Source organism: Muntiacus reevesi, chromosome 21 (genome assembly GCF_963930625.1).
Source record: "Muntiacus reevesi chromosome 21, mMunRee1.1, whole genome shotgun sequence".
NCBI classification, from domain to species: domain Eukaryota; kingdom Metazoa; phylum Chordata; class Mammalia; order Artiodactyla; family Cervidae; genus Muntiacus; species Muntiacus reevesi.
In genome coordinates, this window is record NC_089269.1 from 3,440,817 (window position 1) to 3,455,452 (window position 14,636).

Here is a 14,636-nt window from a genome sequence, read left to right on the forward strand (position 1 = left end):
TAAAATGCAAACAAGTAGAAGCAAATGCAAAATCCGCCAGATAGGAACACAAAAATTCTGTTGCCCAGCAGTTTGAGGGGTGAATTGGTTGCAATCAGGGAAATGGAAAGAGAGTACGGTGGAGGCTGTGACAGCGAGGAAGTAGTAAGCAGAGATTCTTCTCAGAGACGAACGTGACGGCAGAGGGGGTGCATGCTGCCCAGTTTCAACTCTTTCTCACACACTGTCCTTCTGATGAGACTCATTGACGGACATGCGCTATCACGTGTAAGACAGCGAGCGGGAAAGTGCTGAGTTGACCTAGAGGAGTGTGATGGAGGGAGGGAGGGGATATAGGTATACCTGTGACTGATTCATGGTGTTTTATGGCAAAAAAACTAACTCAACATTGTAAAGCAATGCTACTCCAATTAAAAGTGTAAAAATGAAAAAGAAATAAAAAATAAAATCCATTAATTAAAAAAAGACTCACTTTCTTTTCAAAGTATGTTTCTTATTCACCTTCCCTGGCTATCTGCCTCAGGTGGAAGAGGCCTTGAGAAGCATCTCCGTGAGGCCAAGAGAAGCTGCCTCAGCTGCTCGTAAGGATTCCGGCTTGTCTCACCCAGAGCCTCTTGTCGGTTAATCCGTTTGTAGACGGCTGCTTTGCTGACGTGTGAGACGTGGAGTAGAGGAGCCAGAGAGAGAGAAAAATAATATACAGGGAAAATATGAATCCGTTAAGATGTATGACAGAAATAACTCATTCTCTTTCCTCAATCTTTCCCCCTCCAATTCTACCATATAATAGTCTTTATTATTAAGACTTTCATTCCAAAATAAGAAATAAGGTCTAAAGAAACCCTGACAGACAGACATGCACAGTAACCTAAATTTTCACTTAGTTGTAACCAGACTTTTCTTGAGTGATGTTATTTGGAGAGGAGATAGAAAGGGTAAGAGCACCAGGCCAATCTCCCAGCAGCTGGAGCTGTTAGTGGGAGGTAAGTGCTGGGGATGGAGGGGTGGGCAATGGTTGGCACTTAACTGTCATGTAGCAAAATGTTTCCAATCTCCGTTGGCTAAAATGTTTCTTGTTCCTATATAGTGCTTAGGTGGGTTTATCTTCAGGATGGGCTTTCAGGATTTTATCTAACTTTGCAATTTCCTAGGTTGGTGACTCCAAGTCAATAAGCAGACAGCAGAGGTGAGACCATGTCTGTCAGTATGAAACTGTCCAATGTACATTTCCTATAAGAACTGTAGTTAGGAATCCTTTTTTTTCCTCTGTAGAGAAGAAAAAGTGCTGGATTCATGATGCGAAGAATGCTTATGTTGAGGCTGAGATTAAAGGGAGTGGAGGTGACGGCAGACTACTTGTTGAGACCACAGATGGAAAGGTAAAGAAGTCTTTATTTCATCCCTGGGGTGCCTGAGTTAGCTGTTCAACAATTAAGTTTTGTTAAAAACCTGGGGTAGGAGACGCCACTGACCCACTTCAGAAAACTCATTCATCTTTAAGAAACTCCTCCACTTATTCTCAAAGATTTAATGATAAACATTGAAGAATCAGAGTAAATCAATTGCTAGTGGTAAATCTCACTGATGCTAGCTAGCATGCACAGCTCTTCCCACTTCTTTCATCATATTTCAAACTCTTTTTAAAATGCCTCTTGGAATAAGTAATAACTTTAGGAAATATTTACTTGGAGTAAATACTGTCCTTCTTAGGAAATAAGAACCAAGCTATGTTAATAGGATCAGGAAGGAGTGGGATAATTTGAATAAGAATACAACAGTGTCAGAGGAGCCAAGAAATGGGCGAATGGTCAGTAATGTTAAATGCTAGAGAAAGATTTGGGCTTGGAGAAAGCCTTGAACTTCAGAGTCAGGAGGTCACCCATGACCTTTGAAAGAGAAACTTAGGTCAAATGTTGGGGCATAAGTTAGATGGTGACGCAGCTTAGGGAGAATGTAGTGAGGCTGTGACAGTTCCCAACCCCTTCTCCCCATCACCCAGGCACTCAGAACCACGGGCAGGATTGAACAGACCGCCCAGTCTCAGCAACTTTGTCAGTATCACTGACCTCAGGTGCCTGCCAGCTCCACGGTGGAGAATTGGGCCCATTTCTGCTCTGACTCAGTAAACATATCCCTGTGGATTTTACAGGTGATTTCCTGCCCGTATGTAATTCTCCAGTCTCCTTCCAATTCTGCCCATTCCAACTCCATAACAGGTCATTCCTATAACAAACAGTTAAAGTCGTTATCAAGAAAGTTCATCTCTTTCTTACCCTTGTCTTTGTATTTGGACAATTTATGATTCAAAGTATCATCATTTGAACTGTATAATTCTGGAGGCCACTCAAAAACTACCACTTATGGTGTCTTAATATGCCTTCCTTATAGTGTCTGTACACTTAAAAAAATCAAAAATTAGGTAAATTTTATATAACTAATTAATGGAATTAAGGGCAGAACTTGGTCCTTATCAATAGGAACATACACATGTAGGCAAGGTTAAATTTAGAATGTCTTAGGTAAGGAAACAGAGGGATTCACTTATTTTCTCCCAACCTGTGTGTTGTTTTTGCACTTTCTTGGTTGTGTCCAGTTCAATTCCATTAGGCCTCCCGATGAGAAGCTTGTTCTTCTGAGTACATTTTTTAAAACTGCTGTCTTTTAAAACAGTAGTTAAGGTGATTTGTGACTATAATGTGGTTACAACTAATAGGAAGATCAGCATGAAAGCAGTAAATTAATGATGTGGAAAGAGGAGTCTGAAGGTAGGTGGTTTGGTTCACCGTATCATGGAGCTCTCATTCCCCCAGCCCCACTCTGCATCGCCCTGGCTCCAGGCTTCCTCCTCCTGGTATTAGAAGTAACTCCCCTTCAGTCACCTTTGGTCTTTGAAACATTCAGTTCAGTTCAGTTGCTCAGTCGTATACAACTCTTTGCGAACCCATGGACTACAGCACGCCAGGCCTCCCTGTCCATCACCAACTCCTGGGGTCTGCTCAGACTCATGGCCATTGAGTTGGTGGTGCCATCCAACCATCTCATCTTTGAAACATTAACAAAGGCAATAAAGCCAGTGGGTGGGGAGTAATATTTAAAGTTGGTGTTGAAAGAAGAGAGAAAAACAGAATCAGAGCTAGGGGGAAGTTTTTTATGTAAGAGACCTGATTCTGTTCTACAGGAGAGAAGGAGGTCATGAAATATGGAAATCCAAAGGGACTCAAAAGAAAAGGGGTTATTGTTTGAACAGTGCCAAAAAAGCCTTAGTAGGAATGAGATAAAAGACATGGAAAGTGTGGGAGCCTTAGAAGAAGTATTACCAGCGGGGATTAAATGGAGCAATTAGCTGATACCAACATGTATTAATCAAGGAAAAGGGCTCCAGGAAGTAGGGTTGGGAAGTTTATGAGAGTAACTCTAAGCAACAATTTGGTAGCTGCAATGCATCCATGTTAATCAAGATATCAACACTGCTGAGTACCTTCTATGTCCTTAGCATTGTGATAAGTGGAAGAAACCATCAAGATCTGGCTGGAAAGCATCTGAAGAAGGGATCTTGATAATTTCTTCTTCTATAGTTATCAAAACCCTTATCACAGTGCTAAGGACATAGAAGGTAACTCAAGAAGTACTGATGATATCGCTGGTGGTAAAGAATCTGTCTGCTAATGCAGGAGACTTAAGAGACCTGGGTTCGATCCCTGGGTCAGGAAGATCCCCTGGAGAAGGGAATGGTAACCCACTCCATTATTCTTGCCTGGGGAATCCCATGTACAGAGGAGACTGGCAGGCTACAGTTCATAGGGTTGCAAAGAATCAGACATGACTGAAGCAACTTACCATGCATGCATAGCCAATTATTAAGACACAGACAAGAGTTAATAATATCAAGATAGTACAGGTTGTATATATGGTAAAAGGGAGGTGGGATGGGGGACCGGGATGGGGAATACGTGTAACTCTAAGGCTGATTCATATCAATGTATGATAAAACCCACTGAAAAAAAAAAAAAGACTTAAGAACAGAAAAATAATGAGCTGGGGAAGTTGAGGAAGGCTTGAGGAAGAGAATAGGTCTAAAGTAAGTCTGAAAGGATGAATCTTCCTGCTTGATCCATTCCCCTAAATTCCTCCTTTTAAACATTCAGGATATGCTGAGACATCTAGGGAGGGGCTAGATCATGTGCAATATAAGGTGTGTTATCTCAGGGGCAGACAGTCAGTGGGGAGCCACAGGATTAGGGCGCTGCAATTTAGAACATTTTGATTCAACCAAAGCCCTTTTAAAGACTTTATCTTTGGGCAAGGAGAGAACATGAGTAGGAGGAACACCTGTTTCTTGGAAGAAACAGGTTGGCTTAACTTCCTTTGGCTCCATCCTCTAATGAGGCATCTTTTTCTTAACTCTTTGAATATTCTTCCCAATGCCTGGCAAAAGTGAATGTGCACAGAAGCAGTAGGGGAATATATCTTATATTTTTCTGCTCTCTGCAGCATCTGAGTGTCAAGGAGGATGAAATTCAGCAGATGAATCCTCCAGAGTTTGAAATGATGGAAGACATGGCAACGCTGACTCACCTCAATGAAGCATCTGTGCTGCACGCCCTGAGGAGGCGCTATGACCACTGGATGATCTATGTACGTGCATATGCCTCTCTGCCGCCAGCATGCTGGCATCAGACTGGCGGTGTCCCAGCCCTCTCTTAGGTGAAAAAAGATATCGAGTTTAAGCATACTCATATGAGGATAATCTTTGCAAAATGCCCACTGGGAAGGGACCTTACTTTTTTCCAGTTTTATTTTGTTAGTATATATATCCCTTCCCACAGATATTCATCCTAAAGAAAAGGCCCAAGGCTTGGAGAGTGATAGACCAATGCCTTTTAAACTCCAACTCATTCTCTTACTAGTTATTATTATTTTTAAAGTATTTATTTATTTAGGTTGTGCTGGGTCTCAGTTGCAGCATGCAAACAATTAGTTGCGGCATGCAAACTTTTAGCTGCCACATGTGGGATCTAGTTCCCTGACCAGGAATCTAACCTGGGCCCCCAGCATTGGGAGTGCAGAGTTGTATCCACTGGACCATCAGGGAAGTCCCTAGTTATTTCTTCTTGGAGTGACCTCATCAGTAGTGTGGGATAATAAAGCCTGTCTCTTCATGGTAGCTTGAAGGATAAAACAAAGAATGTAGGTAAAGCATGTAGTTCAGTGCCCGTTATCTAGTTAGTGCTCAATAAATGGAATGATTTTTTCCCCCATCATCATTGAATTGGGGATGATTGGTTGCTCAGCTCCTTTAACTCACTCAGGACACATCCAGCTGAAGCAGCACTGAGTGGATTCGGCAAAGATCAAGGCTTTTGGGACCCAGTACTGTGGAAGCCTAGCCATGCTTCTGGCTTTCTCCTGGGCACTCTGATTCGCTGCATGACTGTCTTCATTTCCAGGGGATGTTGTAACAAAATTACCACAAACAGAATGGCTTGAAACAAAGGAAATTTATTCTGTTCCAATGCTAGAGGCCAGAGTCCAGGATCAGATAAACAGACCTGAGGCTCTCCCACTCCCGCCAGAGCCTCAAGGGGAGAGCCAGTCCTCACCTGTGCTGGTTTCTGGTAGCACATGGCCGCATCACTCCAGTCTCTGCCCCCGTCTCCACATCGCCTGCTCCTCTGTGTCTCTTAGGAGGTCATCAGCTGTTGGATTTAAGGCCCAACCAGATATCATCTTGAGATCTTGCCTCAATTATACCTGCAAAGATCCTTTTTCCAAATAAGATCAAATTTTCTGGTGATTGGGATGTGAACAAACCCTTTGGGGAGCCACAATCCAACCACCACTGTGAGTGACCCACACGAGCTATTCCTCTCAGGGCCTAAAGCATCAGGTTCCTAACCCTACTGAGACACAGATTCCCTTCAGGCCTCAATGCCTGGGAGTGGGTTCCTCAAATCGGCAGTCCTGCTGTCAGCAGGCCTCCTTGTCTTTGAAAGGCCTGTGTGCGTGTCACACGAGTTGGTGGTTGCCAGCTCTCCCAGGGAAGAGGTAATCCCAGGTCCCCTGTTACTCTAACCTGGCTGTCTCTTTCTGTTCCAAGTCCCTTCTCTGTAAGAATCCAAAGGCCCTTTTCCTCTTAGTTCCTTTGTAAGTAAATGTTCAAGCCAATGTTACCCGACAGCCCAAGAGCTGACAGGCCCGCAAGTGCTCCTAGCCTAGTTTCAGAAATCTTTTCTGATCTCCCGTCAGACATATTCGGGGCTGTCCTGTGTGAGCATCAACCCTCACAAGCAGCTCCCCGTGTTTCACGAAGCGGTGGCGGCAGCGTATAAAGGCAGGAGGCGATCAGACGCGCCGCCTCACATCTTCGCCGTGGCCAGTAATGCCTTTCAGGATATGCTTCACAGTAAGTGTCTGCCCTACAAAACGAAGGGTAAAAATATCTGATCTAGTTTTTGTCTGTGTCGCTCAGAGGCAGGTAGGCATTGTGAGCGGAGCATGGCCTTTACAGCTGCCTCATCACTTGAGGCCTCGTGTCCTTCCGGATGAAACACGGGGAGAATAGGGCCTACCTCCTAGGGTTATGGGGACGATTAGCTCACATGCCAAATTAAGGGAGATAACGCCTTGAAAGTGCTCGGCCCAGAGTGAGCCCCCTGTAGCTGTCAGCTTTTATTACAGAAAGCACCTGCTAGACTGTTGGACACAAAGAAGTTACTCTGTAGTTATTTTTACACCAGGCTCAATAAAGGCCTTAAAATAGTGATATGTCAACCATTTGTCATTTATCACTTATACTTGGAGCAAGGAAATGGTGATGGAATTTGTATGTTCTTATGACTAGCCTACATAGGGTCAAGAGAAAAATCTATTTGACTTTGTACCATTTAAATAGTATCTTTTTTTCCTAACTGTATACAGAGCAAATCCTTCTCCTGTGTCTGACTTCAAACTGTAACCCAGGAAATTTTGAATAAGTTCATACCATACATAGAAGTTCTAGCAGAAGCATGTTCTGACATTTTCCTTTCTTTTGTAGGTCGAGAGAATCAGTCTATACTCTTCACGTAAGTGCTTGCTTTTACTTTTTGGCCAGCAGTGCGAGTTTCCATCAAAACAGACACCTAGATTTCACTGGATATGAAACATAAATTCACTGCCTTTGAATTGTTGTTCTTCAGATACCAGATACATGCTAGGCAACAGTAAGATACTCAGGAAACCGTCATAACACTTAAGTCAGCGCTTACCCAGATATGGTGCCTGCTCAGCTGCCTCCCACTTTAGAAGATCCTTTAGAACCTGCAGTGCACACGCTGGGCTTAACCGTCTTCTTGAGGAAGAGCGCTCCCTGTCCAAAGGATCATTTTCAGAGTTCTCCGGTTGGCTAATTGGGTTGAAAGACTGAAAGCCCAGTGGGCATGACCACTGAACAGAGAACATGCTATTGTGAGCAGCCGGCCGGCCTGGGCGGCCAAGGTTCATGGGTTTCATGCCTGCTCGCTCAGCCTGTCAGCTGCGTCCTCCTGTGTGTGACCCTGTAGACTGGGGCCCGCCAGGTTCCTCTTTCCATGGAATTTCCCAGGCAAGAACGCTGGAGCGGGTTGCCACGTCCCCCTCCAGGAGATTTTCCGGCCCCGGGATCGAACCCCGTCTCTCGTGTCTCCTGCATCGGCAGGTGGACACTTTACCGCTGCGCCACCTGGGAAGCCCAGGACATTAGGTAGTGGGAATTAAAGACGGTGCCCCGAGTGGCCAGAAAAGGGAGTGAAGAGGAGGAAGGCAAGGACTTCACTGAGACCCCGTTGTGTGCTAATCCTGCTGGGAAGAGCTCTGGCTGGCCAGGTGAACCGTCAGCCCAGTGACGGAGGCAGAGGCCAGGACTCAGAGGCAGGGAAATGCTCAAGGTCTTGCGCTTCCTAAGCAATGGTGATGCCGCCTCGGGTATTAGGCTACCCGTTGGCTTTAGTCATCCCCAGAAAAGTAATAGGGTCTCGGAACCTTAGAGCCAGAACAGTGGCTAGAGTTCAGTCCTTTGCAGAGAGGACAGACCTACTTTTTAGAGTTTCAGACAGATAAAGGCAGGCCTTAAACCTATGATCCTTTGGGCGATGAGGCTATAAATTCACCGCGGTGTGCTCCCCACCTCACAAAGCTAGCTGACTGTCAAAGGTAAAACGGGAGTGTGAAGCTCAGCTTCCTGGTGGAGTGACTGGTCAGTTCTCTTCTGAGGGAGAGGATTGGACCTGGTCACGTGGTCACAGCCTTCGTATGTGACAATCTCTTGAACAGTTGGTAATGAGGAGACCTATCTCTAATTAGCAAAGACACCCTTAACCTTTTTGGTAATGGGACCAGGAGGGGAAGGCTTCTTATTTTCATAAAAGTCTTTGATCTTTCTCTACTCCAGATTTTTTGCTAAGGCTGCATTTCTAGCCTAAGATATCCTCCCCCTCCCAAACAATTAAATGTCTGCTTCTCCTTCAAGTTCCCTCTAAAGTTCCACTTTTCCATAAACCTCTCCCTCTTAGTTCATGTGGTTAAAATTATTTATTTTTCATTGCATTTATAATATGAATCACTTAACTGTCACTGAATTTCTGATCATAGAGGAGAATCTGGTTCTGGAAAGACAGTGAACACCAAACATGTTATCCAGTATTTTGCCACTGTAGCAACCACGGGTGAATCCAAGGGAAAGTTGGTAAGTGTTTTTATGCATATTGGCAGAAAAGGTGAGGTGGCCCTCTCCACTAATGATGGAGGCTCTGGCCTGACCACTTATGGGAAGAAGGGAGGGGACAAGGCCATAGAACAATTGAAACATTACGGAAAGTCTTTTTTCCCCATTTTTTCCTCTCAGGAAGTTCATCGAGTGCTCTGAACCAATAATCCAAAACCATGAAATTACATGATCTGCTTCAGATCTGCTTCAAGGGGCCCTTATTGGCCTGATCTTTCTTGGTTGGACTCTTTGAGAATTAGGTACTTAAGATCCAAACCGTCTTCTACTCAAACTAAGGTCACCAATGCCCTGAATGGCCACTTTGGGTATTACTATTTCTTAACCCCTTTAGGTACTGTGAGACGTCAGACTTCCTCACATATGCACTGAGAGAACTCAGCTTCCGTTACCCCTAACTTCTGGTTCAAATTCCAAATGCTCAGAGGATATACCCTCAACTTTAACCACATTCTAGGTTCTGAAAAACTTTACCTTCTCTCTATTTAAATGCTTTTATACTTGGTAATGTTTGCTTTAGCTTACTGGGTTAACAGGTTGATGGTAATAATCTGAAGATACCTAGATATGAGAGTTGGTCTGTAAAATAAGGTTAGATAATGCTGAGCAGAGCTCAAAATCAATGAGCTATTGAGCTGTTGGAGCCTCTCGTCTTTCTATGCCTGAATTTGCTATTTTGCTTTTCAATTTGTTACTGGATGTTTCCTGCTGTTTTTCCAAAATAAAAGTATGTCAAAATAGCAATCTAGTCCAATTTTCAAACCTTAGAAAGTTTCTTTTCCAGCTGCCACACTCCTGAATTTGATTAATTTCTTTAGTTATCACTGAATTCTATTATCCACTAGGTATTACTTTATTTTTGTGCACATTTTAGGTTGTTTGGTGTGCATTTGTTTGTCTGGTCTAACCATTGAGCCCTGTGATAATACATAACACAATACATAATACAAAAACTTTTATGAAAAATTTTGCTCATATAGCCCAATTACTTAAAGTAAACCCATAATACATGGAATGAACATAGTATTGATAAGTCTATAGATTCTGAAATACTACATACTATGAAAATCTCCTCATACAAAGAGTATTTGGGGCTCAGTGGAAAGCATAGGCAGTAGTAGTTTAGGTGCTAAGTGGTCATTAAGACTCACTCAATGAGGGAAGAAAAGACTTGCCCGAAGTAGATGACCTACTTTGCCCCATTAGCCCCATTAGCCTGATCACATAGGATTTAAACTTAAGACTAATAAATACCACTTCAAGTCACTTCTTGGTATGACCCTCTAGATTACTTAGGAATAACAGCAAGCAAAAATATAACTGATAATGCCAAGAGTCTGCTGTATTATCTTAGGATAAATTTCTAGGTGTAAGGATTGAATGGGAAGAGAGGAGATTAGCAATGAGGAGTATATGGAATGAAGTTTGGAATTAGGCTAAGGTATTTGTTATTATTTACTTTGGTAAAATATCAATTTTCTTTTCCTACTCATGCCAATGCCAACCAAAAAAGAAACGTTGCAAGTAAATGACCTCCAACCTATAGTCTTAGGGACATTACCTCCATCTATTTTTCTATGGTTCCCATTCCAAAATAATATTTTATCACCAGATTCAGCAGTGGTTTTTGGCCACTTATTATCAAAACAAGAATGAGATGTGACCTTGGTATGGAGGGCTTGCCACATTACAGAATTCTGCTGAACACTCCATCAGTTGTATTTCTCTTACCTGTATCCAAGGAAACTCTACAAGATCAGATCAAACAAGTGAATCCTGTCTTGGAAGCATTTGGAAATGCCAAAACCCTGAGAAATGACAATTCTTCTCGTTTTGTAAGTAACCAAGTTGAGCAGAATATTGGAGTCTTTAATTTTTAGCAAATGGTAAACTTCATGCCTGAGCACACAGATCTGAAAAAAAATTCTTTTCCAGAACATCAAAGAAGGTTTTTGATGACTGTGAATAATATTGCTAGAGTCCTCAAACATTTTGCTAGCTTCATCATTAATACAATTAAGATGGGTACCTGAGAAGCTTCTCCTAGGTGGTCAATTTCAGGAAGAAAATAGTTTAATACTTTAAAATTCCTTACCACTCACAGCAGGAAAACTCACTCGGCAAATTCTAATGATGTTTTATATTTTACTACATTTTACAGATTTGAAAGTAATTTCTCCATTGTCATTTCTTTTACTCCTTGTAAAAGTCATTTTGGTAAGCACTTCTGAACTCACTTACTACACTTATTGTTTCCACTTTTGCATATAAGCCCCCTGCCCCTGGATATATTTCACCGGGGATTTTTTTGACAGGGGAAAAAAAACACTTCTTAAAGTTATTTTTTGATAACTAACAGTCCCAAGATAAAACGATTTGGATTAAGGTCACTAATCCATTTTATGCCAAGAACGAGTGTCAGGGAGCCATTATATAATTTACAAGGAAATTTGCAAAGGGCTTCCTTTTGAGTCTCTAGGCATGATTAAATAATAGCCTCCTGCTTATTTAATATGACTAATTTCCCTCCAAAAACCTTAGAGCTGCCCTGACCACACTTACATCTGCTTGTGGTATCTGGCTGTGTGTGTGTAGCAGATGCTAATACTGGTACAGAAAACAGTGGATAGATTTGGGATTTACCAGAATGTGGTGAGAATTTCTGCTTAAATATGGAAGAACAAAACTGGGGGAGGGGGAAAAGAGGCCAAGAGAGGGAAAAGGGAAAGATGGAAACGAGTGAGGAGAAAAAGAAGATAAAGGAAAGAGTAGAATAAAAGGAAGAAAGAAGAGAATATAAGTGGAAAGAAAAATAAATAAGGAAAGAAAAGAATTGAAAAAGACCAAGAACAAGAAAAACACTGGAAGGATGGAAAGAAAGAAGAAGTAGTGAGGCAAATTAAACAAAGATGGATGAATGGAAAGAAGGAAGGAGAGACAGGAGAAAGAAAGAAAGGGGGGATAAAAAAATCAAGAAATCCAGGTTAAATTCTTCAGATTAATACTCCATACATGAAGTTGGAGACAAGCAGGATACTGGCCCTGGATAGTTAAGATGCATACCAAAGGAATAATTTCAATGAGCCAGACTCTTGCATCTTCCCATAAATAGAAAAGCACTAAACTCATTAACTTGAGGTAGTCTACTTCCGTTGATTGGCAGCATCTTTTGATGTTCGGATTACCTGGTTTTTGTTGCAAAGACTCCTGTATGCCCTAACCTCCCTTACTTCTGTGGAGCGAGTCCCTCAGAGCTATCTGAGAGGCTGTCTTCTGGGCTTAAGTCCTCAGTACGTCCACTGAATAAACATAATTCTCAACTTTCAGGTTGTGACTTTTTTCCGGTTGACAGGACATAAATGGATACGTGTGTAAATGCACAAACGCAGGCAGGGACACCCGTGTACATGTTTGTGTGTGTCGATGCACAAATGTGTGTTTGTGTGTATGGATCCAGTTAGACTGCATTTTTTAACTTGATGGCTTCCTCGCCCGTATGTGGCTGCTCTCCCATTGCCAGCCTGCATCTTGCAGCGATTCTCTCCTGGCCTGGGTTCGCCTCCTCCGAACCACCTTCCCTCCTGCGTTGACTTCCTCATCCTGGGGACCGTAGCCCACTGGACTGCCTCCTTGGCTGCGTCTTGCTGCCTCTGGGCTCTGTAACCTCTGGGCGGACTTTCTGTCCCATCAGATGTCTTATGGCTTTTCATTGACAGGGAAGGAAGGGAGCCTCATCTATCATCATGCCAAGGTGATGTTTTGAAACTTAAGTCCCATCATGTCACTCTTCTGCTTAAAACCTCCCAGTGTCTTCTGAGCAAAGTGAAACCCCACTCCTTCCTGTGACCACATGGCTGACCTCATATGGTGTCTGCTGCCTGCCTGCTCTCAGACTCTGCTTTCTTCTCTGCTTTCTCTTACTTGCTGCACGCCTGCACACCTGGCTCTTCTGTTGATTTCAAAACACACCAACTATTCCCCAGTCAGAGCTGCTGCATTCGCTGCTTACACCTAGCATCTAGAAGATTTGGGGCACACCTACTTTCCCAATGTGGTATCTCCCATGTCCAGCAGATTTTCTGGGTCATAGTAGATGCTCAACAAATGTTTGCTGAGTAAATGAAGGGATATACCAAGCAGATATTCTTCTTCTCATTTTTAGATAAGAACACAGGTCTGGAGAGATTCTATAATGCACACAAGAATGCACAGCCAAGAGGAGAGGGGAGGGATAAATTACAGGCTTGGGATTAACATATACACGCTACTGTATATGAAATAGAAATAGGGACCTATTGTACAGTGCAGGGAATTATACTGAGTGTCTCGTAATGACCTGTAATGGAAAAGAATCTGAAAAAAAGTGTATCTGTATTATATGGAAATTATATATAAATAAATTGTATACATATGAAATTATATATGTTATATATAAATTATACATTTATATATATGGAAATTATACATTTATATATATAAAACTGAATCTCTTTGTACACCTGAAACTAGCACAACACTGTAAATCAGCTACTCTTCAATAAAAAAAAAATTGTTTTAAACAAAAGAATACACAGCCAGTGGTGAGCAGCAGATCTGAGGCTAGACTCTGGGCCCGCTGCCAGTCCTGGTGACACTCTGGCTGCCTCTTGACATTAACTGGTGCCATCACACCCCATGTGGGATTATTTTTTTTAACTTTGGAGGAAGTAGTCACTTTGGGAGTGATGTCTATAATGAAACCGTTGCAGCTGTGTGGCATGTTAAATAGGAGACTGTGTTCTGTGTTCACTCAGGGCAAGTTCATCAGGATGCACTTTTGTGCCAGAGGCAAGCTGTCATCTGCAGATATCGACATCTGTAAGTAGGCACTGCACTGTCTGATCACTTTTCTTCTAAGTTTTGCAAGAACACCTACATTTGAATCTTTACTCATGCCTTATTATGCAGTTTTGCTTGAAAAATCCCGGGTGATTTTCCAGCAGCCTGGAGAGAGGAACTACCACATATTCTATCAGATTCTGTCTGGAAAAAAAGAGCTTCGTGGTAAGTGTATGATTCTGGGGGTGAGTGTCCTTCTGAAACAAGAGACAGTTGTCAGATTATCAGACCTGGAAAAGTACTGGGCAGTGTATACTGGCCTGTTTAGTGGGACCTCAGTTTATTTATCCTAAAATGTAAGAAATTGACCCAAATATAGACCCCATGTTCTATAATTTTGTATGGGTAGAGAGTAAATGGTAACACTTTTCTTTTTTCGAACACTTTTGGAGGTGGGTAGGATGCCCAGCAGAGGTAAATGAATGTGTGTGTGTGTGCATGTGTGCACACATGTATGTCTGTGTGTGTATAAAAAGCATTAGATAATTTAAGGCCTTAAATGATTAAAATCACTTATCACTTAAGTGGGTAGTAGAGATGAGGCCAGAGGTGGGAGACATTACTATAGTGTGTAGTGGTCAATGGGAGTTCTATATAGAAGGGAGGATTTGGGTTGGGATATGAAGAATGGGAACGGGGTTTAACCAGAGTGGTGAGTGGAGGGCATTTCTGGTAGCAGGAATAGTGTCCACAATGTCAGGAAAAGTCAAGGCAAAATCAGGGAACAGAGAGAGCAGGTGAACTATAGGAAAGTGTTTTCATAGAAGACTAGTAGAGATCTTACTTGGATGGTTTCTAAACTCAGGAAGTTGAGGGGGTATTGTGTGCATGTGTGTAAGTGTGTGGGTGCGGTGTTTTGTGGAGGGGGATGGAGTAATAGGAGGTCATGATCTGTTGATGGCAGCGCCAGTTAAGCTGGTGTGATAGGCAGGATGCTCTGGAGGCAGAAATATTGAGGGAAGCGATTGCAACAGCCCTAGGATAAGACGATGAGACAGCAGTCTAACGTAGGGTTCCC

General features: G+C 42.6%; 1 protein-coding gene across 1 annotated transcript in view; it reads left to right on the forward strand.

The window, feature by feature from the left end:
• Positions 1-14,636, forward strand: part of MYH15 (myosin heavy chain 15) — a 144,754-nt gene that overhangs the window by 9,556 nt on the left and 120,562 nt on the right. The window contains exons 2-10 of the mRNA XM_065913562.1: positions 1,273-1,379; positions 4,492-4,635; positions 6,247-6,403; positions 7,037-7,064; positions 8,608-8,697; positions 8,992-9,019; positions 10,483-10,575; positions 13,534-13,597; positions 13,688-13,783. Coding sequence (XP_065769634.1) covers positions 1,273-1,379; positions 4,492-4,635; positions 6,247-6,403; positions 7,037-7,064; positions 8,608-8,697; positions 8,992-9,019; positions 10,483-10,575; positions 13,534-13,597; positions 13,688-13,783 — 807 coding nt within the window. The remainder of the gene's footprint in view (positions 1-1,272; positions 1,380-4,491; positions 4,636-6,246; positions 6,404-7,036; positions 7,065-8,607; positions 8,698-8,991; positions 9,020-10,482; positions 10,576-13,533; positions 13,598-13,687; positions 13,784-14,636) is intronic.